At 42.2% G+C, this 27,752-nt stretch overlaps 1 protein-coding gene across 1 annotated transcript; it reads right to left on the bottom strand.

Annotated features, from left to right (window-relative positions):
• Window positions 1-327: 327 nt before the first annotated feature.
• On the bottom strand, window positions 328-27,064 carry pold1 (polymerase (DNA directed), delta 1, catalytic subunit). The gene is made up of 27 exons (XM_084437673.1): window positions 26,984-27,064; window positions 25,888-26,075; window positions 24,838-24,951; window positions 24,100-24,240; window positions 21,953-22,078; window positions 20,029-20,197; window positions 17,686-17,800; window positions 17,162-17,291; window positions 16,824-16,990; window positions 16,593-16,697; window positions 12,451-12,591; window positions 11,180-11,290; window positions 8,236-8,427; window positions 8,042-8,130; window positions 7,818-7,934; window positions 7,440-7,553; window positions 6,871-7,018; window positions 6,391-6,486; window positions 5,979-6,116; window positions 4,490-4,665; window positions 3,274-3,426; window positions 2,774-2,876; window positions 1,706-1,838; window positions 1,111-1,224; window positions 868-920; window positions 587-684; window positions 328-467 (listed from the first exon to the last, which is right to left on the bottom strand). The coding sequence occupies exons 2-27, from the start codon at window positions 26,069-26,071 to the stop codon at window positions 380-382; spliced, it is 3,315 nt and encodes a 1,104-aa protein (XP_084293799.1). The 5' UTR covers window positions 26,072-26,075; window positions 26,984-27,064; the 3' UTR covers window positions 328-379.
• Between the last annotated feature and the right edge of the window lie 688 nt (window positions 27,065-27,752).

Here is a 27,752-nt window from a genome sequence, read left to right as displayed (position 1 = left end):
CATAGCAAAGGGGGTGAATATTTATGCAATCATTTGTTTAAATCCATTTTGATCCCATGTTTTAACACAAAATGTGAAAATATCCACAGGGGGTGAACACTTTTCATAGGCACTGTATGTCTCTAGAGGTGGGAGGTTTGGGTCTTGATCCTGGTGCCAACTTCTTTCTGTCTCAATCAGTCCTTTACAAACAATGCTTAGTCCATGACTATAATAAAGAAATGTGGGGAAGCAGGTTTTGTACAAAAAGTTGCTATTTATTATTCTTTAACATTTTCAAAAAATAAGTGTTACAGTATATTTGCATTTACGCAAGGCTAAAAGGGACTAAGATGCCTGAGTGTAGTCTATGTGGAGTCGCAAACCAGACACCAGCTTCTCACCATCCAAACCTAGACACCAGCTTTTCCTGGTCATCCAGGTCTTTTTGAACCTTCTTCCTCATGTAGAAGATGGGGCAGTCCCGGCTACAGGAGGGGAAGAGGGGAAGTACTGGAGTTGTCTACTGTCTGCAACATTTTGTGTGTGTTGATCTGCTAGGAGAACATTCTTGTGGGTGTGTGTATGGATTTGTGTGTGCATATACCTGGTACAGAGCACATCCTCGTGGAGAGAGCCCTGACAGCGCTGACACTGTGTCCACAGACGAGAAAAGCGCTCCTCCAGTGTGCTCAGGTGAGAGATCTGTCATCGCCAAACACACTACTCATTAGTCCACCTTATTAAAAAATACATCTCAACCTAATATTCCTATGCCAACACAATATCGATCCTTACAAACTAGTCCTGAGAGCAAAAATGTGACAAATTCAAAACCATATTCAAATAATTAATTTTAAAATAGGTAGAATTATATTCACAATTTACCTCTTTTTGGTACAACTCTGATTCCTTCTTCTTGCAGAAATCACACACAGCCGCTTTAAGTAGGATAGCAAGGATAAAAAATAAAATAAAAAATATATTTAACAACTGCAAGAATAGACTTGAGAAAAGTAAGAGAAATTGAAGAACACACAAGCATATGTTAAGTACACAGTGGCTACAGAAAGACGCAGGCGCACGCAGGCGCATGTGTGCACACACACACACAGATATGTGATTACCCACCATCTGTTTTGAGTACAGCTCTGCAGCCGATACATGTGCTCCTTTTCTGGGCGAATGCCATGAGCCCTCCCACCCTGGAGGTTAACACTGTCTTGCAACGTGTATGGTCTCCCTCTGTAAACCAAAAACAGTTCAATAACTAACTATCAGAAAGGTGCTCTTTGCAATCAAGATGAATAAAAAGAATGTCTATTGCCGATACCCTGCAGAAAAACAGCAGCTGCCTTGGTCGTTTTTGGCAAATAGCTTCTTTATGTTTCCAAACAAGACAGGGGAATTTGGAGCAAAATTGGCCAGACAGGAGCAAAACTGACTAATGCCACTATGGAATTATGACATCGTTTAAGGGATATAAACCTTTGAAACAGTGCGTGTCAACAAAACTAAAAATGTACATCATTGCTGATATTCAAAACAAATCATTTCAGAGCAGAGTATTCATATTACACTATTAGAGTAGTTCTTGGTCCAATTGTTTACCAATTTTACTCCAGAAAATAGGTACCAATAAGAAGCAATCTTTTCTGAATAAACATTGCAATGAGTTCAGAGGTCAACATGTTGTGTGTAAAGTTTAAAGTGTGTGCACACTCACTCAGCAGGATGTTCTCTGCTTTACTCTCTCCCAGGATGGGCTCAAAGATGCGGAGCAGAGGTTTGGACAGCTGCTGCTCCAGGTAGTACTGAGTGTCGATGGGAATGTTGTTCTCCAGCACATAGATAGGGTCCTGCCAGCGTGACCATGTGCACACACACACGGTGGAGGGAAAGAGAGAGACAGAAAGGCAGGCACAATTTCAAATGTATTTTCAAAAGAGAAGACAGATTGAACTTCACAAGTATGGACAGACAGCGACGTGTTTATGGTGCGAGTTGCCTCTGGAACTCAGACTTTCCAGGTTTCCTGACAGACATGTAATCACGTCTACTGAAATGGGATTTCCACCTTGGAAACTCTAGGGAACCTCACCTACTACGACCACAACTCTGACCTCAAATCAAGATGGCTGCTCCGGGCATCAATAATAAGTGAAAGCTGTAGTAATACTAATTATGAGTACCTGTGTCTCATTTGTGTCTCATTAAACCTACAGGTTTAATTTCTACCTACGGGTATAAATAAAGTCACCTGAACTATTGCTACAGTGTTTGTATGCACGAAACAATGACGGACTGGCCATCGGGAAGTTCGGGACGAATCCCGATGGGCCGGTCCTCAAGTGGCCGGCCGGCCGGCCTGGCCCACTTGAGGACGCTGCGCGTCGTGCCTAACCACTCCCGCTAGCGGTGGCGATATCCGTGCCCTCCCACTGTTTCTCGTTCCATAATGCTTTATTAGCTCTGTACTCCAGCACTTTCCATTTGAAAAGGTTCCTGGTAATGATCTGCCACAACTATACCTTCACATCAGGATTGCATATTAGCCTTGGCTAGAAATCCTATATGCAACTCATCCATTTCAAGTTTCTAACCTGCTACAATGTTGTTTGTTTGCATCGTTCCTGGCAAATAAACTTTTAAATAAAGCATGTGGCACTGATTGAATAGACACAATCACAAAGATGGTGTCCTGTCTTGTATTGTACTTCAAATGCTTGACATGCAGACCAGTTCAGGTGTATATTTCACATTATATTAGAACATGCACACAAAAAGAACTAACTTCAGACTTCATGTACGCTGCCACTCCTTTGGCAGCTTTGATGATGACGTACGGTACCCTGTCACCCAGGTTGGGGGCACTGCCTGCATCCCTCTTCCTCATCCTATGGAAGGAAAAACAGGTGCATTGGGAAGTCTTGTTTACAAATGGAAAATTTATACAAACGTCAGACCAAAAATAAATCTCTTTTCCCATAAAGTACCATCTCGATGGCAGTGCCATCACTCAATCTATATTATACTGTATTGTATTAAACTATTCATAATATAAAACCTCTAACCATAACTCGAAGGGTGTATCAACAATAGAAATGATTTGATATCAGGGTGCATCATTCCTTTGGTGGGTACAGAAAATACAGTAACAAAAGCGTTCCCTCTTTCTCCACCTTCCCTCCTCCTCTACATCCATCCCTCCCTGTCCTCCTCTTCTGTTCCTCTTTCCCACCTCTTTCCTCAACTTCTCCTTCCCCATTCTTTCCTCCACTTCCAGTCCCTGACCTTTCAGCCAGCTCCACGTGGGCCTGTTTCCCAGCGTACTCCTGGGCTGTGCGTGTCAGCTCCTTGGTGATGACCAGCTGGCTGATATCAATGCGGTTACACAGGAGGTCTGATATCACCTCCTTGGCGTGGGCCACAGCACCTTGGGGGTCCCTAGGTAGACAAGGCCAGGAGGTTCATGAATCAAATGTGTGAAAACGATTAGGTCTACAAACTGGATAACATTAAAGAGATAGTTTGGAATTTTGGACTTTGAGCTTAATTTACAATTTACCCATAAAGTTGTTGATTGATGGGGATAATTTCCAGCTGATTCCAAGCTGTCCCTCGTCCAGGCGTTCATAGCATGCTAATGCTAACACAATCGAACCGAAGTGTTGATAGTAAGAGAATAGTCTGCTCTTCGGTTCCTTGTTGTTAAGACATTAGTGCCGGCTCGTTACGTATCGTTCCGCCTCCCTATTTACAGAGAGACTCATATACTGTAGGTCCGAACAAACTAATGGGTTCAACAATAGATGGACCTAAAAAACGATGGTATAAAAACTCAAAATGAGCTCCCGACAGACTGTCCTCATTTGATTTGGGTGCACTTTGGAGTGTGGGAGTTATTTTATTTTTTTAAAATGCTAGCCAATTCAATTTGATTGTGCCAATGCCCACACTAGCATTAGCATGCCCTGAACGCCCGAAGAAGGGCCAGTCTGGAATCAGATGGAAATGATCTCCATCATACAACAACATTATGGGTAAGTTGTAAATGAAGCTCTATGTCCAAAATTCCAACTATCCCTTTAATAACTAGTTGCTGGCTCACTATTAATAATAATAAAACATTGTGTATAGCACATTTCCAAAAGGCAGCTCAAACTAATAAATTAATAATCTAGTTAATGACATTTCTTAATGATTTACATGTTTGACTATGTGGGCATTTCAAGCATAGGCTCTTGATACAGGTATTTGCCCCTACATTTCAGTTCTCCTCTTTTCAACATCAGTGCATGTTAGTGCTCCTGTAATCCTTAGAGATTACGACGATTAGGTTAAGACCCCCACATAGACCTTCCAAGTGTCGACCCCCATATAGACAGACCCTCAAGGATAGAATTGGTGTTGGCATTGTCAATGCCAGGGAAAAGGGTAATAAATTGAGACATGATTCATGTGGGTTAACCTCTTACCAATGAGTCTAGTCTTAGTGGTTGTAGAGTACCTGTCAATGAGGATGCTCTGCAGGCAGGTATTGATGAGGTTAGCCACAAGAGGGCAGTTGTCCCTGCGCACTGTCTCTATGCCCTTACAGTCCATCTTGTCATAAGTGTGAGAGCTGGAGGAGAAGTAGAGGCCTGCATAGCGCTTCTTGTTGATCAGCAGGTAGGGGTAGTACACCTGAGGGGTTGATAGAGGGTTTAATAAGACCTTTTTGTGCAAGTGTACTGCACAGCTGTACAGTGCAGGTACTGCAAAATAAAAAACATAAAACGTATAAAAAGACGAAGACAGCAGGTCATCATCAGTCACATGGTTTTCAAGTAGAGATTCAAAGAGAGTGAGTGACGGAAACACAACAGAGCACACAGCATAAGGAGCCCAAAAAAGGAAAACAAATCTATCTAGTTTATAGCCAGGCAGCATCTGGCCAGGTTGATGGTAGCTGATTCACGGTCACAGGTTGGTTTGGTAGCTAATTTATGATCACTAAGTACTGCAGTCATGTGGTTTCAGATGGAGCAGACTGACAACAGTAAATATGTAGTGCTGCAGATAACAAATGGATGTTTAATATAGAGGGGAAGGGTGTGGCTTATTGGTTAATTATAATGAAAGGTATGACGATGGTTTTTCTGCAGCAGAATATTGATAATATGAAATGACTGATAAAGTTAGTTATTAAAATCTCAGGTGAACGCATCATCAACATGTTCCAAATTTGCATTTTCCTTATTCTAATCGCGTATGTGAGCAAAACACCAGCACTGTAGAATCCTGATGAACAGTTTTGGGCAAGTTACTTAACAAAAGTATTCAATTAAAGTTACTGATTACTTTCTCTAAATTGTAACTAGATTACTTTACTGATTATCATCTCTGAAAAGTAAACAGATTACTAATTACTTGAGTTACTTTTTAAAACCAGATTATTCCTTACCTGAATCATAGAAGTGCTGATCTAAAACCACTTTAGCATCTTAGATCATAATAGACACGAAAACCTGATCCTATACCAGCACTCTTGGCACGTTCCTGATGACAGTGAGTTCAGCCATGACTAGAGACCGCATGCACATATCAACCAAATGAAAGGGAGCAGGCACGCTCATAAGTAACTCAAAGTAATCCAATTTTTTAGGTCAGTAACTGTAATCTGATTACTGAAAAGTCTAATGTAATCCCTTACATTCCAAGTACTGGAAAAAGTAATCTGGTTATAGTAATCCATTACTTTGTAATCAGTTACTCCCAACACTGATGATGAATAATATGGTGGATACGTGGAACCGATGCCCACACTTTGGAAATCAATGGACAATAAAGAGAGCCACTCACGACTCCACTGGCCCCAGTGACAAGTTAAATATAGGAATAACATTAGGTCAAGAAACAAAGAACAATGTTGCCTAAACCAGCACCCTTCAGTTTACAAACAAGTCTAAGGGTACTTTTAGACACAAATGGCAAAACAAAAATCTGAAGCCTGGTACCTTTTCAAACTCCAGCTTGATGGGAGGGGTGAAGTGAGAGGACACCCACTCCGCTGCTTCCTTACCCACCTCCATGGCCTCTTGCACTGTGGCCACACCCAGTTTGACCATCACAGAATCTGTGTCACCATAGATAACCTAGCAAACACACAAAAACAGAGCAAAGGAAACTCAATATATAAAAACATATATTTAGACAGGAGGACAGAATGAGACAGGGGAAGAGACGAGGGGCATCCCAGCACAGAAATAACCCCACAAGGAGAGATGTTTAGAAGTTCGCCACTTGACACTACAATAGACAGAGGGTAAGAGGGAAGTGTTATGCGTGAACTAAACACAAGAAATGAGGGAAGGGAACCCAAGAGGTTGGGCTCCTTGATCACAGCCTTCACATTGACTCGTTCCTCACCTTAGCATCAGCTTGGTATCCATTGGAGATGGTGAACTTGGACTCCACCAGTTTCTTGGTGATTTCTATCATCTGCCTCCCAAACCCAGTTACACTCTAAAGAAACAGATTCACGCAAGGTAAGAATATTGGTATCTTTCTGGAGGCCTAAAGCCCCCCGCAAACTGCAGTCAGAACGTCTGCACAAGACGTCGCACAGCGCTGTTGATTAGCCCTGCTCATGGGACGCAACATGCAACGCTCTCTAGAGCACTTAAATCCCAACTGATCAGCACTATGACATCATATGTCGACTACCAGTGTGCAGCCTTCCATAGAAAACAATGGGAGCTATACAATTGGACCGTCGTGGTGTGGCACTTTCGGCTGCAGTTTGCGAAGGGCTTAAGGCTACTCTGACTTAAGTTTAGTAGAGGTGTCTTGGTCCAAGTCACCTGTTTTAGCCACTTTGTTTGGGAAAACTGTAAACTAGGGTTTCACCTGTGAGATCTCCAGACAGGGCAGCTTGCCGACTTGTGCTCCTGTGAAGCCATACACAGAGTTGGCACTAATCTTCAGGGCCAGTTGACGCCCATCCAAGACCTGCTTCTTAAAAGGGTCAGTCTCCTTCTTCAGCTCTGTCTTGGCTCTGTGGGCAATCAAAAATGGTAAATGGACTACATTTATATAGCACTTTTCCAGTTTACCGACCACTCAAAGCGCTTTACAATACCTCACATTAAGCCATTCACTCACATTCACATACTGATGGGGAGAAACTACTAGACTACTCTACCTGCCGAGTAGGGCTGGGTATTGGCAAGGACCTCACGATATGCATCACGATACATGGGTCACGATACATGGGTCACGATACGTATCAAGATACGATATAATACATATTGCTATACATTTCGATAAAATAAAGCTGAAAATACAACTCCTCTCCCACTCCTTGGAGGTGATCCTGAGGGCGGGAATGTAAGGACATTTTAAATCCATTTAAAACATGAATAATGTATCTATAACTTATTCTATTCATATTGGCTGGTTTGAATCAGTATCCAGACCTCTTCCTGGCAGAGAGCAGGTTTTCCAGGATCTCTGGCAGAAGTCCCTTCCTTACTGAGCTCTTGACGAAGAGATCACCAGTGGGAGTCTTGATGAAGTCCTCTGCTGAGAGACTGAGCCAACAACAAGTTAAATAAGCACACTATTCAAATTGACTGAGGACATTCCCAGGAATACATCCTGGGAGGGGATTTCACCAACTCAAACTATGACTTGTTTGTATTGAATGCTACTATCAAATAAAATGCAACTAGGGTACTTCATTTATCTGAAATTCCGTTACTAGATACACTTAAGCATATGTTGGTGCCAACTCATTGGGATACATTTCAAGGTTCTAAGACTTGACACTGATAACAGCATTGAGGAATTCTCACCCCAGTTTTTCTGCAGAGCCCTTTTGGACCAACGTAGTGTAGCAGAGATTGTGAGCCATCATGATTGAAGGATATAGGGAGGAGAAATCCAGGGTTGTTATGGGAACACTGTAGTACCTGAAAACACCACAGGAGGCAAGTCTGAAGAAGAAGCTGACGGATAAAAATGTGTCGTACTGTACATAAACAGAGTGTGCGCAGAGACAGAGAGGAAAAGTACACACCCTTTCTCTGGCTCGATGACTGTTGCTCCAGTGTAGTCCTCTCCCCCCTCTGTCTTCACAACAGGCATGACCAGCCCCTGTTTCATGGCCTGACAGAGACACACAAAACACACCCACACAATTAACAAACTGTTTACACTCATGGGTTAGTATACTGTGTAGTAGAATGTGTGTGTTTTTGTGTTATGTCTCACCTGACGCAACAGTTGAGACACAACTTTAATCTGCTGTCCCCTAGAGAGCAGATAGGTGAGCGGCACACCCGTGACTCGAGCCATCTCCATGTAGTTGATGACACACATGAGCTTCTGCAGCAGACGTAGCGGCAGATATGCATCCTTCAGACAGTACACCGCCAACCGCCTTCTGGTTTGCTCATTGCCATTCTGAGGACAACAGAGAAATGGTGTGTATGAGCGCTTCCTTATTGAATGAAAAACTAATTTAAATAGACAATTGATCCCACATGTTTCATATTCTTAAATGATAGGGGACAACAAAATCAACCAAACCCACTAGACAATGCCACTGTTAAAATGGTCAATAGCGGTATGCAGCTGCTAAAGTTGTTGTACTGTAGGCCAACAGGGGTACAAAATAAAACAAATAGATATTAAGAAACAAAGTACAAATCCGTAAATTCTGATCAGAGACAGCACAGTATGTACATGTCAGCCTTACACCTTCCATAGTCCTTTTTTGTTAAGATCTGAGCGACCCCCTCACGCATAACCAACAAGCAAACACCCTGCAGTCCAGCATCACCCTGCAGTCCAGCATCAGCTTTTAGTTTGGAAGGAATGCATTCCACACATGGCCACCCACATGGACCCAGTGTGACATAACAGGGTCTCATAATAACTAGTACCGTCTGTAGCCTACTGTTATTTCAATTTGCACTTTGTACAAGTATCATGATATTGATTCATTCCCTGCACCCCATCTGTATTTGCTTTGTTTCTGTAGGCTGGGAGATGCCCTGCCCCCATATCTCATGCAAAACACTTCAGTTTCTGCTGGCAAAATGATCCTTTTCTTGATACATTGGACTCAAAAGGGCCAAGTACAAGTTTCTTCAGTGTAATAGTATGACAGTAATATAGTCATGTTTGGTCTTTACTCTACCTGTAGCTAACTTCCTGGGAAACAATATGATGACATTTGTATTGACATAGTGTTTCTGTGAATGATTGAGGTTAGGATAATAATAATAATAATAATAATAAATTGGTTTATATAGCACTTCTCATCTGCTGAGACAGATCTTGAAGTGCTTCACAGAAAAAAAGGCTATGGCAAAAATCTAAGACTAAGGCTTGCCAGCAAAAAAAGGATAAAATTAAATAAATATGAATTGCGTAAAAAGAAGCATGCGGGGGATTAAAACAATGGTCTTGTGCAACAAAGTGCACAATGAAAGTGAACTAACCCCAAACTATAGAATGTACATTAACTAGAGGCAACCTGAGGCCAAAAGCAAAGTTAAAATCGGAAATGGAAGAAACTAATGACAACAAATGTATGTAGATTATATCTCGGCTTAGCTTCTCCAAGAATGACCTGGCATCTCCAAATATCGTTTACATTCTGCAGTTAGTGCATCCAGAAAGTATTCATATCCCTTCACTTTTTGCACGTTATGTTAGCCTTATTTCAAAATGATAGTTTGTTGATAGGCGGATTGATGAGATGGGTGTGACAGTGAAAAAAGTTGTTTTTTTGTGTGCAAATTTATAAAAAAATAAAGCACTCAAATATCACATGTGCATATGCATTGACACCCTTTACACAATGCTTTGTTGAAACACCTTTGGCAGCAATTACTTCCTCAAGTCTTCTTGAGTATGACGCTACAGGCTCCTCAGACATATTTTTGGGCAGTTTCTCCCGTTCTTCTTTGAAGATCTTCTCAAGATCCATCAGGTTGGATGGGGAGCGTCGATGCACAGCCATTTTCAGAGTTCAAGGGTTCAAGTCTGGGCTCTGGCTGGGCCACAAGACATTCACAGACTTGTCCCGAAGCCACTCCTTTGTTATCATGGCTGTGTGCTTCGGGTCGTTGTCCTGTTAGAATGTGAACCTTCGCCCCAGTCTGAGGTCCAGAGCACTCTGGAGCAGGTTTTCATCAAGGATCTCTCTGTACATTGCTGCATTCATCTTTCCCTCGATCCTGACTAGTTCCCCAGTTCCTGCCGCTGAAAAACATCCCCACAGCATGATGCTGCCACCACCATGCTTCACTATAGGGATGGTATTGGCGAGGTGTTGAGCAGTGCCTGGTTTCCTCCAGACATGACGTTTGGCATTCAGGCCAAAGAGTTCAATCTTGGTTTCATCAGACCAGATAAGTTTGTTTCTCATGGTCTGAGAGTCCTTTAGGTGCCTTTTGGCTAACTCCAAGCAGGCTGTCATGTGCCTTTTACTGTGGAGTGGCTTCCATCTGGCCACTCTACCATAAAGGCCTGATTGGTGGAGTGCTGCAGAGATGGCCATCCTTCGGGAAGATTCTCCCATCTCCACAGAAGAATGCAGGAGCTCTGTCAGAGTGACCATCGGTTTCTTGGTCACCTCCCTAACCAAGGCTCTTCTCCTCCGATTGCTCAGCTTTGCTGGGCTGCCAGCTCTAGGAAGAGTCCTTCCATTTACGAATGATGGAGACCACTGTGCTTGTTGGGACCTTCAATACTGCAGAATTATGTTTGTACCCTTCCCCAGATCTGTGCCTCGATACAATCCTGTCTCGGTCTACAGACAATTCCTTTGACTTCATGAATTGGTTTGTGCTCTGACATGCACTGTCAACTGTGGGACCTTATATACACAGGTGGACTCTAATCAAGTTGTAGAAACATCTCAAGGATGATCAGTGGAAACAGAATGCACCTGAACTCAATTTTGACTTATGTACATATTTTTCAAGTTATTTTCAAAAATACATACATACAAATTTCAAACTTTTTCACTTTGTCATTATGGGGTATTGTGCGCAGAATTTTGAGGGGAAAAAAAAAGACTTTAATCCATTTTGGAAAAGGCAGTAACAAAATGTGGAAAAAGTTAAGGGATATGAATACTTTACGGATGCACTGTATGCTATACAGTTTCTGATGTATCCACTGTGTGGCAAGTGTACTCTACCTGCAAATCTGTGATGATGGAATGCTGCACATCCTCCTTCTGTTCTTGCAGGAAGTGGAAACTGACCGCATTGAGTGTGTAAGAGCGCAGCTTGTAGTCCCTTAGCAGCACCTCCATTCCAAAGCAAAACATGTAAGATCTGGCTTCTTTGAAAAATTCATATTGTTGTGGACTCAAATGCCAGCCTAATATATTTATACATAAATACTTATTTATGTATAAATAAGCATTTGACTACAAAGCACATTAGTACTACACAGTCTGGTAGCATTAATACATGATAAGTTAGCAACTACATACAAGAATTCAGCTGCATAGCCCATCATAGAAAAAATGTTCAATTTCTACAGATGTCGCTCATCTAATTTTTTGGTCCAGGTGTGGTGGCAGTAGCCTAGCTTCGCCAGACCAAATTTGCAAAGATTTTAAGGGTCTGGAAATACTGCGTTTATTTTTGTTTTATTTTATTTCTAAGGGGCATTATCAATGGTCTCAGACCAAAATGCCTCTGGAGGCAAACGGATAGAGCTATAACCAATCCGAGCAACGAAATGTGGGTTAGTCACTGTATCAAGTGGGTACAGTCATTGTATCAAACCCGCCCCGTATTAGATAAATGTTTTAATTGGCCCGACCGTGGAAATCAGTTTGAACAGGTGGATGTCCAGACTGATCTACGGAGTGAAACAAAATGTGAGCTTGTGTGATCAGGATGCGATGCGAGGCTATGGTGGCGGCAAAGCTATATTATATATACAGTAGTCAAAGGTTTGGACACACTTTCTCATTCAATTGAATACTACATATACTGTATTTATCTATCCCACAATAGAGATTACATTACGCAAAAACTCACTAATGTCCTGGACCAAAGCTAGCTATACTGTAGTTCTTCCATCACGTACAGGAGTAACTATATTATCTCACCAGTGACCACTCTCCTCGCCCAAGCCCACCTTGTCCCTTAACCCAGGTCTGTATCCACTGGGCCAACTCTTCCTTGTTCTAGCACTGTGACTACTGGTGTCACTTGTTCTTAATAAAGGCTTTACTGATAAAGAATGGGATGTATAGTCAGTTCGCTTAATCCTGACAAATGTACTTATTGTAAATCGCTTTGGATAAATGTAAATTTAACAGTGTTTTACTGCCTCGAGGTTGGGAGTGGTGGTACAGCTGATACCGCCGCCAGCGGCATCAAGCGCAAAATATTACATAAGCGACATCTGTATGGTGCCATTTTGAAGTGGGGTGATGACAGCAATGCTCACCTGCAACAGGTCAAACTGGACTCTTCCCTCCATGTTCATGATCTTGTTCTCTCTGCGACCCATTTGTTTGCTCTGGAAGTTCAAATCTCTCAGCACAGACTTGATGCCGCGAACTCGGCCCAAGTAAGGAAACAGATTCGCCTGAATAAACAAATCAATATTTCAATATGAGACCTAGGTGTGTCCTCACTTACTTGCTCCATAAAAGGTTTAGAGATCAGGGAATGTGCGTTTGTGTCTGTGTGTGTGGACAAAATGTATCCAGAAACTTTGAGTTCATGTTAATTATGAATATTTGATTGTATAATGTACAGTATTATGTTAAATTGTAACAAATAAACTAGGGCTAGCCCAAATAATTTGAGTATCCCACCATTTATTTGGTACGTTGGTATTCGGAGCTCAATTCAGTATTTGGAGCTTTGTTTTATTGTCCTAATACTCCAAACTGTTACAAACGTTGTCATGATGTTACACTGAGTGACTTTCCAAAGCACAACTGAACAAAAGCAGATTTCATGCTTGTCTTCTCCCGCAAAACACTCTGCGGGTCTCTGGTTAGGGCAGTCAACTTAAAGGTATAACATGGTCATTTTCACTTTCTTTGAGTTTGTAAGTGCTATTTGCACAAGAGGACATTGAAGAAACACAATAAAAACATTAAATATATCCGTTTTGTAGTTTTGAAGAAACTGAAAGCTTAACATTTTCAGTGCAATTTGACTCGGGGTGAAAATGCTCCAAATTCGTGACGTTTTTCCCTTTGTTGACGTCACCCTAAAGTTTGAAAAACCCGCCTCCACTCCCCTGCACCCGCCTCCAACAGAAATCTGTCTGGCTCCCGCACCTGCTGTCTTTGCGCCTTTTCACCATCTATCCAACATGGTAAGGCAGCTCTGAACCCTTTCTCATCTTGAGAATAATTGAATAGTTGCAGTCTCAATGATGACCACCTGTTATTTTAATATAATTTGTACGTTTTATAGGCCTAATTGTATTTGTGGTTGTCATACATATTGGGAAGTTTTTACCATGATCTCCGTGTCTGAGTAGCCAACCTAGCTAATGTTAGATAAACGAACCATAACATTAGCTGTAATTGGCAACAGTTTTTAAAAAGCTGTCTGATCCAGCTAGCCATCTGTCTTTATCCAGCATGTTGACGTTAGCTAGCCTAATGTTTGGAATGATAGCTAGCTGTGTTAATTATCCTAGCATGCTAACGTTAGCTCTCAATGCATTTGCTTTTGGTAACGTTAGCCCTCCTGTGCAATGGCAGAAACACAGCGCATCATACTGTACTCTTCCCTGGCATAAAATCTACTTGCACCAGGTGCAAACTGTGCTGTAAGGTTTCCGAAGCGATAGCCTACCATAACTGTTGTGAGCGTGCTTTGTTGTATAGGCCAATACAATAGGCAACGTTACGAAGTCAAAGTTGGATGTAAGTCAGTTTGTCTCCACAAGAATCTCCCGATTATCTCTCGCTCAAACTTAATTCGATATAATGTAGACTAACTGATAAATAGCCTATTGTTGTAATTTATGCTGTTTTGCATATGCAAAATAACGATGCTATTACTAATCGCTTTTATAATTTGCCCCCTTTTCTTGTAGCCCGATCACTACATTTCCAATACTGGGACTCGGGAGGTCCAGGTCCCACGCTTCAGGGCTCTGGAGGTGTGCAGGTCCTGGAGGGCAGGTTGCAGCCAATGTCACCTAATGATATTATAAATATGTTACAACACCGCCCTGTTTTATGAGAAAGTAGCCTATGTCTTAATTTAATGTCATGTTGTATGCGCAACAATTACCTCGGAAAATAAAGACGTAGTCCTACCCGTGCGGGTATTTGTCATTTATTTATTCTCACATTGAGATCTTAACTTGATCAAACACACCTGCTGTGTACTGAATCGTTTGTCCTAAGGTCTTGTATTGCAGCGTTGTGATGCGCATATAGAGGCTACTGTGCTAAAATTATGACTACATTTCAGGGTGGGTGGAGGTGAAGATATTAAGTCAAGTTATGTTCCTTTCATAATTTACAACTCCAAATAATTGTAATTCTGCAAAACATTCTGAAAGTTGTGTAAGCCTAATCATCACTGTGGCATCTGCTCCACGGAATGTTGATCATCCCAGCACCTCGATCCGACCCAACTTCAGGAAGCATTGCGCATTTTGGGATTAAACAGCTCCAGTAGAGATATTCTATTATAACCAGAGGGCATTACAATAACATTCAAAACGAGATCTATTGACTGCATGACCTGTTAGTCTCCAGACTCCGGAGTAGGCTATACCCCTTGACCGCTGCGCTCACGGAGTCGTGGTGCACGGCCCTCTGTCTCCAAACTCATCGATTATGTTGAATCGCTGCGCTACGCATGCAGTCTGCCACATATTAGTAGGATCAGTAGGCTAGCCTATATGTAGGCTACATCCCCAGCCCCTTTCTGCAAAATGTATTGTGTTGCCTTTGTATGTGAAATGAGCTATAATGATTTAATTGAGCTGACTAAATCAGTTATTGCAGTGGTATTCCGCTCGATTCCTTTATATCACCACAACTGACAGATGTTGAACCCAGAACAGTAACGTTTCAGTGTTCAACTGGCTTTGTTGGACACCTACTAAGATAAATAACGTTAGACTGGTGAACAATGCGGATGTTATGTCTGTTTCACAGCGCAAATGATCTGTCTTCTGGCAAGACCCACAATTGCAATTATTTGACTAAATAGGTACTGTTCGTAGCTGGCTGAAAGCTATAACGTTAGTCTAATAGCCCAAGCCTCCAAGCTTGCGTGGCCGGCTGCAGGGTGCTTTTTCCTCTGTGTCGCGGGGGAGACGTGTCGTCGTTATACCTTTATCGTATTTTTCCCAAATAGGCCTAATGCAAATTCGAGGATACGGCCTGTTAGGTAGCGTGTATCTTTATAATGTTTGGGGGTTAATATAATATTAAGGACTTTGTAAACGCCCCTGGTTAGCAGCTAGAAAAATGGCTATTGATCTGGCTGTTGCGCGATCTAGCTCGTGTTGTCTAGCTCGGAGCGGTGGTAGCTATGGTAACGGGGCACACGTCTGTCAATCATAATGATTCCAGTTGGTCATTTGCTCAGAGAACTGTCAATCAGTTGTAATGAATCACGCCCAGTTTTGAGTGAGTGAACTTTTTTTGAGTGGCAGATTCAGACCTATAAAAACATATTTTAAAATATTTTTTATGGATGAATTCTGAAATAGTTAAACACATTTGTTTTGTTGTTGCCTAAAGATATCTGGAAAGTGTTATACTGAATTACCATGTTAATCCTTTAAGCATTTTCACCTGTCTCTCCTCCGCTCCGGTGCTGCCACACACACACACACACACACACACACACACACACACACACACACACACGTGATTGAGTGTGTGGCAGCACCAGAACGGAGCAGAGAAGAGGCTAAACTGCTTCTTAAATTGACAGCTCTAACCTAGCCACTAGTTTGCTATTTAGCTTGCATATATTAGTTTCCCTTTGTAAACGCGACACAAGCACATTGGTGGTGCGAGAGTTGGAACAAGCAAAGCTGGACTAGGATGGCGTAGCCCACGTTTGGTAGCAAACAGCCAAAAAAAGCATCTAGTTTATCGTAGTACAAAATAGGTTTTTATAAAGCCGAATTGAAAGTGGTTTTCAAGAGTTTATGGATGTAGCCAGAACGCGAAAATGAAATCTACTTGTCAGAAAGCGAAGTGAAACCTAAACTTGGGCAAAGTAAACAATTTAGCAAGCTTACAATCGACAACTAGCAAGAGGCAAAAGTTGCACGACAAGGGAATGACTGTCTGGCACATTGCTCAGCTTGTCACCGGTAGATATAGACTATGCAATGCTGCCACCTAGGGGTTGAGAACGAATAGTATTCGGTATTCGTTAGTTCACGCCAAAGAGTATTCGAAGCCTTTAAAATGGTATTCTGAACTGTGCGTGTGTGGGCAAAATGTATCCAGAAACTAGAGATTATAAATGTTAATATATGAGTATTTGATTGTATAATATATGAATATTTGATTCTATCATATATTATGTTAAAAAGTAACAAATGAACAGAATTGGCTAAACTGAATTGAAGATATCACTCACCTTCAGAGCAGCAGCTCTGTTCAGCAGGTAGGGAAAGTCAAAGTTCTGGATGTTGTAACCAGTAATGATGTCTGGATCTACTGTCCTCACAAACTCAGCCCAGCTCTGCAGACAAAGCCAACATAATGAAAAATGATATGAAATTAGATAACATTGAAGCTGCCAGATTGAGGTCTGTGTGTGTGTGTGTGTGTGTGTGTTTTTTTACGCACGTGTGTGCAGTGCACACACCTGAAGTAACTGTCTCTCTTGTGTGAAGCACAGTATCTGGGAGCCCACTATGCTGGCACAACACTGCAGGGTGAAGACAGTGCGGATGAAGGGCTCGGTCTCTCCCTGTCGCTGCACCATGGAGGCTATCTGGATGACCGGGTCTTTGTCTGCCTCAGGGAAGATCCCTTAGAGATAATGTACAAGACAAAGTGAATACACAAAAGAACCAGACATCACAGTAGGTGTACGATCAGATTCAGAACAGAAAATATGTTGCAGTATGGCACGATGAATGGAACATGCCAGAGCACTATGTTTAATACACTGACATAAGAGCCACAGAAATGCACACACACCTTTTCTTCCAGCACACTCTATGTCAAAGCTGAGGACCCTGAGAGGAGCAATCCTCTGCCACTCCCCCTCCGCAGGGTGACTGACCAGATCTGCCCATCCCACATCCACCTCATACTGACTCAGGGACACCTGGCGCAGGGAGTGAGTGGAGTTAGAGACGGAGAGTTGAGAGATGTGTGTGTGTGTGAGAGTTAGAGATGAAGAGGCAGAAAGAGGCAGAAATAGAGGTAGAGATGTAGAGGTACAGGTGGAAACGGTGAGAAAGAGGTGATGGAGAAGAAAGGAGAAAGAAAGAAAATAATTCACGCTTTATTTCTGTATTTTGGCATCACAAATAATTTCCAGGACAAAACAGTTGGAGTTGAAGTTGAAGGGGTGAGTGGGAAAGCAGAGAACAGGGCAGACCAGGGAGTGAAAAAGGGCATATGGAATGGAAAAACTTTTTTTTCGAATGGGGCACAGCCCAGTGTGTCATTTGTATGTACTTATCCACCGCTAGTTAAAACCCCTCCTCCAGTCTTACCTTGCCTGTGTAGTGAGAATCCGTCTCCCCCGCTTTCCTCTCCTCTCTTAAACGGTATTTGCTTTTGGGAAGTTCAATCCAGCAGCATCCCACCACATCACAGTCCACCATAAACCTACAGTTTAGGAGTTTAAAGGTGAGTTGTGCCCAGTTTAGAGTTTAAAGGTGAGTTTAAAAGGTGCTGTCCCCCCCCACCCGCTCAGTATTTCCCATGCCACTGGACAGGCACCGTGAGCCACTGTGAAAAATGTCGGTCCAGGCGCAGGACAGTTACTAAGTACAGGCTGGCCCACCACGGCTTGCACCGTCACGTCGAAAGTAGTTGTGATTTTATGGTGGATTCCTTATGGTCTGTTACCAAATGTCTGCCATTGTCCCCAACATGTTGAATCAACCGCTAAAATCGTGGTCAAACAGCAGTGTTAGGTGCATTATTTTGTTATCCTGCTATAACTAATTTTTTATTTATTATGACTGCCATGCATTTTGCCCTGTGCTTATTCTGATGACAACCTGTTTCACCTAGCCTCATAAGACCATCCTGATCGAGAGAGATTATATTCTGGTTCTCTATACGGGTCAGTCTGGCAAATCTCAAGAGAAATCAGTTTGTGCTTGGCCAAAGTTTTGCCTGTCCATTCAGCGTCCAGTAAATTTATGTTGAAAATCATAACAAAGGCGCTGCCTTTGTGGAGGTTGGTGTTGATGCTGCAAATCAGCACTTGAACCAGAACTGGTGTGCATGTCTTTATTGAAAGACCAGCAAATAACTGAATTCAAGGCTTTTCCCAGGGGAAATGTTTTTTTTTTTTCAGCCGACTGCATTCAGAAGCTCCGCTGGTAACATTAGTCAGTACAATGGGTTGATCCAAACACCTCCTAATAATTTTGACACCCATTGGCAACACCTCTAGCACACTAACAGTTTGTGTTAGGGATGTCATGAAAACTGTTTCAATAACCAATTTTAAAAATGGATCGGGTCTCAATTTATTTCACATTTGGTGGCATTGAGCATAATTGCATCATGTTACAGAATTACATGATGCCTCTACAAGGACACAAAAAGTTCAGATCATTATGGCAGGTGCCCCTCGATGACCCACACTACACGACAAAGAGAACAGCATAAGTCAGGGTGCATGTATACCACCAAGTACATTGAGGTCATGATTCTAACTGCCTGAAGCTTATACTCCATGCCGTGCCTGCCTTGAAGCCCTGGTTAAGAGCGTTCCTCTCTTCCTGCTTGCGCCAACTCTAGGTTACGAAATTCCATTTGGAATGAGTGTGTCTGTGGGTAGATCTACAGACTAGAATCTGACTTGGATTTCTGCCTTTAAATATTTTACTGGCAATCAGACATTGTTTTCCACATCAAAGCACATCTAAAGTTAGAATGAATTATATGATTTATGTTTTTATCCTTCTCCTTTTATGTATGTACATATTTGTGTACATTGATATGTATGAATGGTGCTATATAAATAAAATGACATTGACAATGAATGCCAATCACAATTAACCAATTAATTGGCGATTTTCAAAATGACTGATTTACAATAATGTTGGTTATATTATACATCTACTCTTGTGTACCAGTGCGTTTGTGATAATACTTGAGGCATTCAGCCAATACATTGACTTTCTACTTGCAAAATTTGCTAGCTCTTTCTAGCCATGAAAATTGAATAACCAACATATATCAGTAGACTTTCTGTGACTAAAATTAGTTCAACTGAGGTTAGAGGTAATTCTGTTCTGTGTAACATAGGGATAGAGAGGGAAAGAGGAAGAATGGGGGGTGAATGGGCTGGAGAGACAGTAGATGGGGATGGAAGAAGAGAGGAAGGAGGAGAGATATAAGTGGAGCTGGAAGGGGGAGGTAAGGTGAGAGGGGATGGAAAGAGAAGGTTAGGTAGAGGCTTTGTTTTGCTTTGTTTAACATGGATGAGGGGAAGGGAGTTGGGAGGTAGACAAGGAATGGGGAAGAGAAGGATGAGAGGGGGATGGATATAAATCTGTTTTTGTTTTAATTTTATATTATATGCTTTAGTTTATTTAGTTTAGTTTATGGTAGTGCAAATGAATTACAAAAACATTACTGACCCACTTTTTTGCCGTGGTATCAAAATGGGTAATTTAATTGCCATTGTATCAAAGTTCAAAATTCTGGTATCAATAGTTTGTAGGGGCGAGTGGCCAGACCGATCCGTGGAGAGAAACCGATGTGAGCTCACGTGATCAGGATGATCTCACAACGCTACTTTCACCCGCCAACAAAAGTCAAAGAATAGTTTACAGACTGTACATACAGTAGCCACACCACATCACTCCACACACCTGATTTCAAAGTCAATGTTGGCCTCATAGGAAGGGTAACTCTGGGTGGGGAAGGGTCCAAATTTAAAGCCCTGCTCCAAAAGTCTCTTTGCTGGGGCGATGAGGCGAGGCATTGCCATAGTGATGCGCAAGAAGTCCAAAGTCTGACTCCCATGGTAACCATACATACCTAGAACAGGAAGAAAGGTTGTAACCATTGTACTGTACATGAACAGCTGCACCTACAGCCACCAGTCTGTCAAGATCCTGAAATTTGTGGATGACAGCACCCTCATTGGGCTCATTTCTGAGGACGACGAGTCCGCCTATAGGTTGGAGATTGACCATCTGCTGACCTGTTGTGGCCAAAACCACCTGGAGCTCAATGTTCTTAAGACAGTGGAGATAGTTGTAAATTCAGGAAGAAAGTTGTTCCTGTTGCACATGACCTCTGACTGTACTGTACATAGGCTCGCACTGCACACATATCATAAAAACACCTGTCTATTCTAGGGCTGTCTTATCTAGGCCAGTATATTCTTTGTATTATATTGTGTACCATATATTGTACATCATATTGTATATTGTGTAAATTGACAGTCTATAAGCAAGACGAAGGCAACACATTGTTATTGAAGTTGCTACTCTGACTTATTTATGAGATTTCAACCCTTGACAAGATCCAGTGTTATCAAATCACTTCCTCTTTCTTTTGCTGTCACTTCTGTTGTATTGTATTTAGTACTGTAGTGTTGTATTTTGTAGGCCTATTTTAGTATTAGTATTGCACATCTTAGCCTACACAAGGCATCACAGTGTTCTATGTTGCGTATTTGCATTACCTTTATGAGTGCTGCAACGTGACACCCTGGGGAATAATAAAAGCTATCCTATCCAATTAACCAACAAGAGGGGCGAGCCCCCCCCCCCCCCATCAATAGCTGCGATTAACCACCTAACCCTAACTACTGCAAGCAAAGCAAAGTCTGCCAACTGAGGGCCACCTCCCGGGCTGGTGTTCGGCTGCTTGCTCTGCTGGCTCCCAACCCAGAATTCTGCAGCTGAACATTGAAGGGCTCACCCCCAGTAAGACCGACCAACTCGGCGTGACTTCGGACAGGTCGCTCACGTTCTGCCGACACCTCGAGTCACTGCACAAGAAGTTAACAGCTTGTGTGGCGTTGATGAGGCAACTGGTCCGATCAGGCTGGGCCGCCGGCGCAGAAACACTGCGTACGGCAGCCCTAGCCCTGGTCTACTCGACCAGTCAATATTGCGCACCAGTGTGGTGTCGCAGCACTCGCACTCGCCTCATTGATCCGCCTATCAACGAAGCCTTGGGCATCGTGACAGGATGCCTGCGTCCAACTCCTGTGGACAACCTTCCCATCCTTGCAGGCATCCAGCCCGCTGGCCTCCGCCGCACGGGAACCACAGCACGTCTCGCCTGCCGGGCCGTGGTGCTTATATATAACACACATATATATATATATATATATATATATATATATATAGGCATAGGTTGATATAGGCCGTTATACTACTGTGGAAGACAGTGTGATTTTTTTAAATTGAGGATGTAGGCAATTTTACCAGGGGTGGCCAGCATCATGAAGAGATGACTTAGTCAAAAAAGAAAATCCTCAAAAAATGAACTTAGGCCATTATTTAAAGGTGACAATACATATAAAACATTGAACATCCATGAACACATTGTACACACACTGTACTCACACATGGCACAGCATTTTGTACTGTCCTGTCTTTGCACTGTCCCGTCTAGTCCTTGCACCCTGTCTAATGTCTCCATCAGTGTTATGCACTGAACACCAGAACAAATTCCTAGTATGTGTAAAAACTACCTGGCAATAAAACTGATTCTGATGACACACTTGCAAGGACACAGACACACAAACACAAGGAGAGACACTTAATTTTTACTCACTCTCTTTGCGTTTGATGTCCACTGCCAGCACGGTGACAGAAATATTGTCCTTATTGGAACGCATGTCTTTCAGCACAGCTGAGTTGAGTTCCTTTTTGAATTCACCTAAGTGGATGTTGCTAAAGCCTGAGAACAGGGGAGAAAAGAAGGATGGAGATAATTAATACACAAGGATGGCAAGGAAAGACGATGTGCAATGTAGCCTAGTTTGAAGGGTTGAATAAGTCCCAGCCCAGCCAGTACAAAATGATTAAGGGTGTCACAATTTCAATTCAACATGAACGTTTGACTTCGAACTTCGAAATCAAAGGCAGGTTTGCGATTCTTTTTTTGGGTCTCCCCACCCCTGCCCTCACGAGACAATCAAATCACGCAAACGGGTAAAACGTTTTTATCTAGAAAAACTGTGTAGCGGCTAAATGCCTCCGCCCAACAATGCAAGTTGCAGTTTACCTAACTAACCCTAACCCTGACTAACTGCTAACCTAACCCTAACGCTAATGCTAGCTAAAGCTAATGCTAACTCTAATGCTAACGCTAGCTAAAGGTAGCATTAGTGTTAGAATTAGCGTTAGCTAGCATTAGGATTAGCGTTAGCTAGCTAGCATTGGCGTTCAAAAACACCTTTTGTGAGGTCAGTGACCCTTGACCTATGACCCCTACAATGTAATCAGTTAATCCTTGAGTCCAACTGGACATTTCACCCAAATATGAACAAATTCCATTAAGCCTTTGAGATATTGTGTTCATCGGGCCAAAAACACATTTTGTGAGGTCTGCGAACGGTTCTGGGCCCAACCGGTCCCATGTGGAAACACCGTTGGAACGGTTACCCTGCGTGCTCAAAGCGGTTCGGCACGACCGTGGAAATAAGGCTAATGTTTCAGATTCATGTTAGACATATAAGAAATAGGGCTAAAGGTCCAAAATAGCACAGTACCCCTTTAATTCTGTACATTGAAAAGTAGGCGGGGGGGAGACAAAAAAATAAATAAAAAAAAAATAAAATAGAGACCTTAAAGTGGATAGACAACTTTTCAACTTTCCCTGTTATCCTCTACTATGGTTTCCAAGTGGTATTATTGTTTACGCCGCTGTCGCAGACTATCGGATCCATTTCCATAAGAACGTAGCTCTTGAAACATCCTCAAACATCCAACATAAATATATCATACATCCATGTCAACAATGCTATGAGAGAGAAAGAAGAAGCATGTCCGCTATTGTAATGATGTGTTATAATAGTTTGAGTAACATTATTGTATCAATATTGTGAACCAAATATCATGTATCATATCCTGAGATGAGTGTATTGTTACACCCCTATTGGCCACCTAACAAATTGTTATGTACCCTGAAGAGCTACACAATGTAAACCTGTCACTGTTTCACAAATGTGTAGTGATCTGACACGATGGCTGCGGAGAAAACCTATCCTATTCCTCTTTTGGTTGAGCAATGGATGGCAGGCTTCCTTTGTGCCATAAATCGTGCATTCCTCCTACCGGGTGATCATGCCCGGTGGCAAACAGAATTACATAGTGAAAGAGAGGCTTAAAGAACACTGATGGTGTAATTTTTCTGTAGCCATTAGACTGTGCAATCTACAATTATTTCATAATGATACATTAAAACAAAAAAAGTTCTCTAGAGTCTTTAAAAAAGAATCGTGACACCCCTAAAAAGGATTACTACTTAGGCAGCACAAAATGCCAAATGAACTAGTGTATTGTTGGCTCTTACTTCATTACTTTATCCCTTTACAAGCAACACAAATAACAGACCTTTCACACCAAGACCCAAGGCTTTCATATCTAACACCTTCAGTACTGAACATCAGAATAACAGTGCATGTTTTATCATTCAGTGTTTCCCCTAGGATTTTTTTAAGGAGGGGAGATAGTCCCCTTGAAACTACTAGTGTTGTCACGGAGCGGGTATGTCACGGATACATGAGGTCAACAGTGTTGTCGTAGGCGTGCGCAGTAAGGCATTGGATCTTTCAGGAGGGGCAGGCCGCCCCTCTAAGGCAATAGTAGGGGAAACACTGGTGACTGTATGCAGGTCTCATGTGTTTGTGCAATCGTGAAGATGAGGAAGTACAAGCCAGTGAGTGAGGATATGCAGGAGGCAGCAGAGGTACTCACCAGCAGGGGCTGGGGTGTAGAAGTAGGGTGCAAATCCATGAACATGACAGCATACGCTATTCCCACTGTCTGTTACTCCAAACATGCGTATGATTGGTACGTTGCCCTGACTCTGACCAGGCATGCCAGCCACCGCCGCACCTAATGAACAAAACATTTTTTTTACATATTTTTTCAGCGTATTTTTGTGGTCAAGACCTAGACTTTTAACACCCCAATCTTGAAATAGGTGGAAGGCTTCACTGGTTAGTTTAGTCACTCCTGTTTAATGTCTCTCACTCTTGTACTATACCCAGGTCCCGGAGAGCACCCTCCCCTGTTTCCAGTTGAGGTCCTCCTTATGTCTAGTTCCATCTCACTGGATGTGTCACCAGCTGTCTCTAATCAAGTCATCACCTCTCCCCTTTTTTTTCTCCACCCCGTTTCTCACTTCTGTTTGGTTGTTATACCTAGTTTATTTAATATTTTCTAAATGCTACTGCTAAATGTTTGTGTAGTATTATGTCGTATCCTATAATGGGTTACTGGGATATAGCTAACAAATACAGTAGTTGCCTACTACTCGGGTAACATGTTTGTATTTATTTACTCAATTTTTGTGTTATGCAGTACAGAATTTTAGTGTGTCTTAAGTTTCTAAAATGAATGAAAGGGAATTTAATGGAAATTGAAACAAAGCACTCCTTTGTTAATCAAACAAACATCCAAGTAGCGAAACAACAGATAACAATCCCTCACCTAAGTAGTAGTCCAGGTCAACCTGCTGGAAGACCAGGGTGTCAGAGCTGGGATCCAGGGGAGGGGCATGAGGTCGGCGCCAGCGAGGGTTGAGATCAGCAGAGAACAGGTCACCTAACATACGGATAAAAGATCAGGAGATGACACCAAGGAAAGAAGACAGGTGAGTATTTTGGGAAGCACTTTCCATTCAGCAAGGCAAAATGGCACAGAATCACTATAGTTGTTCATACAATGGTGTGCTAGATGAAGAGCCAGATTCTACATTGGATGGTTCCACTGGCCTTTTTAACCATAGCTATAGAAAATACAATATGCATACCTGTCTGAAAAACTCTACTACATAAATAATGTTGTGGTAGCAGTGTGGCACCATCTGGCTAGATTAAAATCCTACTATCCTCTACAGAGATATTAGCTGTCACCGATTGTTCCACCTCTCTAATGTTCCACACGGTTTACACCAAAGTACTTACATTTAAGGCACTTAGAAGAGGTTTTTATTGAAAGCGATTTACTCTTAGACAAATGTACTTATTTTAAGTGACCCGACCCTAAATCGCAGTCAATGTCAGTAATACCTTCAATAAGAACAACTAGCTAAAGAATATTTCTATACATTCTCCTCAGGTCTATTAGTAGTTTAGAGTATGAAGAAGACAAGAGGGTGACGAGGCAAAGGAAAGATGTCAGAGTCAAAGTGGAACAAGGAGCACGTTCAACCTGAAAACAATGGGCATCATTTTGCTATGGTTTGCGGGTTGAATAAGATGTTTCCTCGCAACGGTGTTAAATGGTGTGCAACGTGCTTTGAGGTAAGTTTTTTCTTGTTTGGTGGTTGTGTCAGAGGTGTCACCCAATGAGCAGCGACACATATATAAACCCCTCCGTATTAAAGAGGCCATGCACACAAAGGATTCAAATAAAACAACACACATCAGGGTGTTCAACGCACCACCGTTTGTTTAAATAAATATTTTGCAATGTTTTGTTGGAGCTGAATACACCCCAGTCCTTGGTATCTCATCCCAATACCTCACCAACACTCACCTACAGGGATGACATCATGCCCTGCCTGCCCCTCCCTTTCCTCTGCCTCCATCTCTGCTTCAAACAGGGCAAGTTCCTCCTCAAAAACAGACGGTCCATCCTCCCACTCCCCAGACGGTTTACTTCGCTTGGCCTGGGATGCTCCGCCCCTCATAGGGCCAACATTACGTCTTTTGGCCTCCATGTGTCTACAGGTAAACAGAAGGGCACAGCATTTGAGTAAATACAAATGGGAGCTTTAATGTTTACTTTTGAAGCCAAATATTGGCAGGTTTGACATTCCTCCTCCCTGTTACAGAGATTAAACGGGTCTAACTACCACATGCCGCAGACTCATGCTTGGAACATGTAGGACGCTGTTAAATGTACCATGATGAGATGTATCACTCAAACCCCTCTATGAGTGGGCTGCCCTATCAATATGTAGACTTCACTGGTTTGTTGTTTTATGTTGTTATGCCGTTTAGCTATATCAGTAATCAATTCAACAGCTTCTTGTTACATTAACAATTACTTGTCAACTTGCCAAGCTAACCGTAAATATGATCAACGATATAATACACTATGCATTTGAAAAATGTACGAGCAAAACACTGACGTTATGTATGAGCATATGTTTTTAGCGCTAAAGCTTCTATAGCTACCAGCTAGCTAGGATTCACGTTAGTTTGTGAGACCTTTAAGTTAATACCCGGAGGATGAAACTTACAAGGCAAGGCTACCACTAGTATACTTAACTATACAGGCGTATTGTACAGGCTACTGGATTGCAAGTTAACAAACGTTATCGAACTTAGCTAGCTAGCATTAGCTAGTTCTAGCTAGCTCAACTGCATTCAATCAATGTGTCGAAAAATAATTGTTCGATTATATTCTTGCAACATGTCTCAATCTATACAAACATAATAATAGCTAGCGAACTAGGCTAACATGAAGCCGACAGTGAACAGATGGCAGATTAGGTGGCAAATTAGTTTGCGTTAACTAAAGTAATGTGTTAGCTAGTTTAGCAAGAAATACAAGCCAGCAAACCGGTAAAGGTAGGTGGCTGTCTAAATCATGCAAGAAATGTATGTGGCTACCGCTGTCTACTTACTTGCAAATGTTCCTCGCTTGACAAGAACTCCCGCCACTTGTGTTCAACTTCGGTTCATTTCCCTGCTGAAAGCGCGGGACAGGCGACTTCCGTTTCCCCTGTACATATCCTGTTATCGGACACGTATTAACCAAGTGGCCATATTTGTTGTGGCGCTGATGAGGACTGTTCTCTGTTCTGTGTAAAAATAATAATAATAATATTGTAGGTGTAGTTTACCCTGACTTGACTGCAACAGTAGGCGAAATAATAAGCGAAAATAATTTAAATATTGGGATTTAGTAATAAGCTCAATAAAACATCGAAATGTATTTATCCTACTGTCATTGAAATAAGCTATTGCAATATGTTTTTTTATATCAATTGAACTAATACCCTATCTGCATGGACTGAAACTGCATGGACTGAAACTGGACTGGGTGTCTTCCCTTTTCCCCTTTGCCTTGAGAGGGGTAGGTATATTTCTTAGGGGATATAATCCCAAAACTCAGTGGTATTTATCTATGGGGTTTAAATTGGATTTGGTCCTATATGCCCTTGATGGTACAGCCGGCTAGCCTACATGTGCAACGGTTGTTCTGACAGGGCAAGTTCCAATTCTGAGAGCGAAAGAGACGCATAGGCCTGTAGAGAGAGAGGGCAGATGAGTTATCCTACAAAGCACACGATATACTGAGAAATGGCTCAACCCTAAATGTCAATTCTGTAGTCAGGTTGTATTTCTGCACTAGTCCCATCTGACCCTTAAACAGGTATTAAAAATAACTTG

The sequence above is a fragment of the Borostomias antarcticus genome (assembly GCF_949987555.1).
Source record: "Borostomias antarcticus genome assembly, chromosome: 5".
NCBI lineage: Eukaryota > Metazoa > Chordata > Actinopteri > Stomiiformes > Stomiidae > Borostomias > Borostomias antarcticus.
The sequence above is the reverse complement of the archived record's forward strand: the minus strand, read 5'-3'. Positions and strand labels throughout refer to the sequence as shown.